Here is a 5,891-nt window from a genome sequence, read left to right on the forward strand (position 1 = left end):
CCATAGTTAATGGTAAGGAATGTTGTGGACAATGGAAAATGATAGCTTCTCGTCAAATAATAATCCAGTCTGGTTATTGGTAAAGCTAGATCAACAATGGTCAATAGTAACGAAATCTAATAACTTTGCTCATCAGTGATCAATCCTAACCAACAGTGATTACCTGTAATAAATATTGTTCAATTCAAACAGGTTATTAAAGAAATAACTTCTAAGGTACTAAAGTGATATCGATTCTTATGGTGATCAACTTCGGTCAACAGCTGCTAACATTACTGGAGTCCAGCAATCAATTGTGATTCATTTTTGATACATTAGTGGTTGAGTGTGGTCTACTATGGTCAATTGTGGCCAACGATCGCCAAAAGTGTTTACCTGCAATAAATACTGATCAATCCTAGCCAACAAAGGTTTATTGTGATAATTTCTTGTGAATAATGGTCAACCAATGTCAATAGTCACTGACAATATGAAGAATAATCAACCGGAACCACTGGTGACAATTACTTTTTAATGAAATACTGGTTAATTATGGTCCACCCCTCATCACTGGTGATCAGTTTATTCAGATAGTGGTCAACCCTTATCAACATAGTCTAATAGATGTAAAACCCAGCCACAAATGGTCAATTGTAGTGAAATAGCGGATGACCGTGGTCAACTCTTTACACCGCATGTAATAATTAATGCTCAATGTTAGTGTACAAAGGGCAATGGAGATCATTTTCTATTAAATAGTGGTCAATTGTGGTCAACAGTGATCAACTCTCTCCAACGTAGGTTAACAGTTGTCAGAGCCAGTGAACTTCAACTATGTTAAACAGTGGGGGCATCAAGTGAAATGGTGGCTGAACGTAGTCAAAGTGAAATGTAAGGAAGAGAGTTCAACTGTAGTGACCGATGGTTGTCAGTGATTACTTCTAGTGGTCAAGCCTCGCCAACAATGGTAAACTCTAGTCAGCAGTGGTCACCAGGGTCAATCCTAGTGGTGACTTTGGAATTGTTGATAACAATAGTTATCTCTCGATTTTCAGCACTTTATGGAAGATTTAGAGCCAATTTTTAGTAATGTATATGGCGGTCTAAGAAGTAAAACCTGAGCAGCGCTCCCTTTCCTTCCACATCCGAGCAGTGTGCAGAATGAATACTGGACAGCGTTCACACAAGCCATAAAACGTGAGTAATGAAGAATTTAAAAAGGATTGCTTTGTATCATGGAAACACTGGAAATTCAAAGAATGTTCATTGCTTTATTGCTGGAGCTCAAGGACACGGCAGTATTTCTGTGAAGTCTTTGTGCAGTTTGTTTGTTGGCAGCGATGGTGTTTTGTTCTATTCACAAATGAAAATGTGCATCTTGTCTCTTTAATTGTCCTCAATGCTCCTGACGGAGGTGGCGGAGTGCAGATAGCGGCAGGTATCTCTGCCCACGCGTAGCGATATTAGCAGACAAATACCGATTAGCGACTACAATGAAGCGCCCGGCACCTGCGGATTCTGCACCTGTCCTCCATTCACAGGACGGCTGTTATAGCTCATGTCAATCACTAATTACAATAAATAGCAGTCACGTCAGAATTGTCACTAGCAGAGATGTCGCTGCTCCAAGGCATGCCAGGACCCTGGCGCTAGGGGGTAGCACACAATGGGGGCCACAAAATCATCCATCTCTCTGCAAATTCTTACATTCAGTCATCGGGGATGTTCTGTCAATCACTGTGTTTACTTAAGGGGTCCAAATCTTCTAAAGAGAGGATGGGAAAAATGGAAGGAAGGACGGACAGAAGGGAGAGAGGAAGGAAAGATAGAAGGAAGGAAGAGAGGAAGGATAAAAGGAAGGATGAGAGGAAGGGAAGATAGAAGGAAGGAAGAGAGGAAGTGAAGATCGAAAGAAGGAAGGAAGGACAGAAAGGAGGGAGGATGGAAGGGAAGATAGAAGGAAGGAAGAGAGGAAGGGAAGACAGAAGGAAGAGTGGAAGGGAAGAGAGAAGGAAGGAAGAGAGGAAGGGAAGAGAGAAGGAAGAGAGGAATGGAAGAGAGAAGGAAGGGAGAGAGGAAAAGAAGATAGAAGGAAGGAAAAGAGGAAGGAAGAGAAGGAAAGATGGAAGGAAAAAGAAAGGAATATAGAAAGGAAAGGAAGCTAGAAGAAAGGAAGAGAAGAAGGGAAGCTAGAGGGAAGGAAGAGAGGAAGGGAAGAGAGAAGGAAGGGAGAGAGGAAAAGAAGATATAAGGAAGGAAAAGAGGAAGGAAGAGAAGGAAAGATGGAAGGAAGAAGAAAGGAATATAGAAAGGAAAGGAAGCTAGAAGAAAGGAAGAGAAGAAGGGAAGCTAGAGGGAAGGAAGAGAGGAAGGGAAGAGAGAAGGAAGAGACGAAGGGAAGAGAAAAGGAAGGAAGAGAGAGTGAAGATCGAAAGAAGGAAGGAAGGACAGAAAGGAGGGAGGATGGAAGGGAAGATAGAAGGAAGGAAGAGAGGAAGGGAAGAGAGAAGGAAGGAAGAAAGGAAGGACAGAAAGGAGGGAGGAAGGAAGGGAAGAGAGAAGGAAGAGAGGAAGGGAAGAGAGAAGGAAGAGAGAAGGAAGGGAGAGAGGAAAAGAAGATAGAAGGAAGGAAAAGAGGAAGGAAGAGAAGGAAAGATGGAAGGAGGAAGAAAGGAATGAAGATAGGATAGGAAGCTAGAAGAAAGGAAGAGAAGAAGGGAAGCTAGAGGGAAGGAAGAGAGGAAGGGAAAGATCGACAGAAGGAAGAGAGAAAGGGAAAGATCGAAAGAAGGAAGAAAGGAAGGGAAGATCAAAGGAAGGACGAGAGGAAGGGAACATCGAAGGAAGGAATAGAGGAAGAGAAGATAGCAGGAAGGGAGGAAGGGAAGAGAGAAAGAAGGCAGAGAGGAAGGGAAAATAGAAGAGAGGAAGGGAAACTAGAAAGAAGGAAGAGAGGAATGGAAGAGAGAACCAAGGAAGGGAGAAAGGAAGAGAATGAAAGATGGAAGGAAGAAGAAAGGAAGGAAGAGAGGAAAGGAAGCTAGAAGGAAGGAAGAGAAGAAGGGAAGATAGAAGGAAGGAAGAGAGGAATTAAAGATAGAAGGAAGGAAGAGGGAAAAGGAAGCTAGAAGGAAGGAACCGAGGGAGGGAAAAAGAAAGGAAGAAAAGAAGGAAGGAAGGAAAAGATGAATGAAAGAATAGAGGGAGAAAAGAAGGAATGGAGGGAGCAAGAAAGGAAACAATAAAGGAAGGACAAAAGAAATGTAAGGAAAGATGTAAGGAAGAAAGAAAGGAAGGAGAGAAGAAAGGACAAAGAAAGAAGTAAGAAAAATGTAATGGATGAAGGAAGGAGAAAAGAAAGAAGGAAGAAATTAAAGAACAGAGGAAGGAAGCATTACGGGGTCACCACTTCGCGGCTGAGTTGCTGCGCTTCCTTCTCAATAATATCACTCACAGGACATGGGGGGAAGATTATGGAGGAAGACGGTCGTCCGGATGTCATGGACAGACAGGTACATGTAGATGGTAGGCAGATTTGTGTTGCAGCCCCCCAAGTTTTCCTCATGACCCCGTGGTTCAGTCTCCCTCCCGCTCTCGGCCCGTGCGCCCTCCAGGACCTGTTCGCGGTGCTCCGCTCACTCTCGGCTTCTTCGGCTGGGTGTGCACTGAGACATAACTAATGAGCCGTTTGTTCTCGGTCTCGGTAAATCTTCAGGAAGTTCGGCTAATAAATATTTCACACTCCCAAAATTAAATATGAAAATCGGAAACATTGAATCTGAAATATCTGAATGATTTATGCGGTGAAGTAACAGCCAGTGGGGTGCGAGAGGAGAAGACGGGAAAGTATCAAAATTCAGAAGCAGAAAGTAAGCAGAACAGCGGGAGAAAAACACTTTATTAGCGAAAACGAGTAATATTCTACGGCCGCGTGCGGAACAATCGTCTGCTGATAGGGAAAATAAGTGCAGGTCCCGGGGGGATTAAGCACTTGGACCATGAATAGAGCAAGCGGATTATGACAAGCAGACAAAGCCCCTTCTCCTCTCTAATGGCCAATTTATTTTATGTAATATCAAATGCGTGCCCCTCCCCCGATACGACGGCTGGGATTTGTATGTCTTTTCATTCTTCTATTGATCCACTTATTACAATGTATTAATACCCGGCCATAAATATCCCTAAAAAGGCCGAGATCCATGTCTGTTAGGTGATATTACAGCACGATAATAATGATGGAGCTTTTACCAGCCGCTCTGACACTAATGCCTCATATGTATAAATGTATCATCGGATGAAGAGCAAAAAGCTCAGAGAAAGGGTCAGCGGAAAATATATTATAAGAGCCGCGGTGGCGATATATTATTGCACCCATCATAATGTAGAGTAATAGTGATAATTCATTATAGGTCGCCGAGATTGGTAGATAGATGGATAGATAATAATAATAATAGATAAATAGATAGATAGATATATAATAGATAGATATATAGATAATAGATAGATAGATAATAGATAGAAGATAGATCGATAACAGATGTTTGTGTTTTGCCCTCTGACATTCTAGACTTAATAATATCTCTGAGTCACAGATCTTTCTGGATATCTTCCAGCACTTTCTGTTTTTCGCTTTGTTCTCTCTGATGGATCATATTAAACTGTAATTTTTTAACCTCTGACAGCCAATTACACCATATTATATCACATGCTGTCGAGAGTTTCTCAGGGATGTTCATAGAGGGGGTAATTTGTGATCTGAGTGGTGGCCCCTTAGTCATCCTCCTGGTCCCCAAAAACTACAACTAACATCCTCCCTGAAGGGCCAGGATGGTGAATTTCAGGACAATCCTAACCAGCAGATAAATGTCTGAGCTTAGACAAGTCCTGAAGAAGTGTCCGTAGATAAGTCTTGGAGAAGTGTCCCTAGATAAGTCCTGGAGAAGAGTCTATAGGTAAGTCTTGGAGAAGTGTCCACAGACAAGTTCTGGAGAAGTGTCCCTAAACAAGTCATGGAGAAGTGTTCATAGGTAAGTCCTGTAAAAGAGCCCATATAAAATTCTGTAAAACATTCCATAGGCAAGTCCTGGAGAGTTATCAATAGACAAAATCCTGAAGAAATATTCCTATACGTCATGGAGAAGAGTTCACAATCAAATCCTGTAGACGGGTCCATACACAAATTCTGGAGAAGAGTCAATAGGAAAGTCCTGGATTGGTATCAATAGGCAAGTTCTGGAGAAGTGTCCATAGACAAGCCCCACAAAAATGTCCACAGACAAGTTCTGGAAAAATGTCCATAGACAAATCCTGGAGAAGTATCTAGAGAAGTTCTGGAGAACTGTCCATAGAAAAGTCCTGGAAAAGTGTCAGCAGACAAGTGTCCTGGAAAAGCAAAAATAGAATAGTCCTGGAGAAGTATCCATGAACAAGGCCTGGAGAAAGTGTCCACAGACAAGTCCTGGAGAAGTGGCCATAAACTAGTCCTGGAAAATAGTCCACAGACAAGTCCTGGAAAAGTATCCATGGACAAGCCCTGGAGAAAGTGTCCATATACAAGTCCTGGAAAAGAGTCCATAGACAAGTCCTGGAGAAGTATCTATAGAGAAGTCCTGGAGAAGTATCTATGGATAAGTCCTGGATAAGTGTCCATATACAAGGCTTGGAGAAAGTTTCCATTGACAAGTCCTGGAGGAATGTCCATAAACAAGTCCTAAATAAGTGTCCATAGAAAAATACTGGAGAAGTGTCGATAGAGAAGTCCTGGAGAAATGTCCATAGAAAAATCCTGGAGAAGTATCTAGAGAAGTTCTGGAGAACTGTCCATAGAAAAGTCCTGGAAAAGTGTCCGCAGACAAGTGTCCTGGAAAAGCAAAAATAGACTAGTCCTGGAGAAGTATCCATGAACAAGGCCT

General features: G+C 42.3%; 1 protein-coding gene across 1 annotated transcript; it reads left to right on the forward strand.

Moving 5' to 3' along the window:
- The first annotated feature begins 2,261 nt into the window (after positions 1–2,261).
- Positions 2,262–2,669, forward strand: LOC138647519 (octapeptide-repeat protein T2-like). The gene has a single exon (XM_069736556.1). The coding sequence runs from the start codon at positions 2,262–2,264 to the stop codon at positions 2,667–2,669; it is 408 nt and encodes a 135-aa protein (XP_069592657.1).
- The last annotated feature ends 3,222 nt before the right edge of the window (positions 2,670–5,891 follow it).

Source organism: Ranitomeya imitator, chromosome 8 (genome assembly GCF_032444005.1).
Source record: "Ranitomeya imitator isolate aRanImi1 chromosome 8, aRanImi1.pri, whole genome shotgun sequence".
NCBI classification, from domain to species: domain Eukaryota; kingdom Metazoa; phylum Chordata; class Amphibia; order Anura; family Dendrobatidae; genus Ranitomeya; species Ranitomeya imitator.

Bases quoted from the DNA above. Each gene is read 5' to 3' on its own strand.
- LOC138647519 (XM_069736556.1), top strand. From the start codon at position 2,262: ATGGAAGGAAGAAGAAAGGAATATAGAAAGGAAAGGAAGCTAGAAGAA.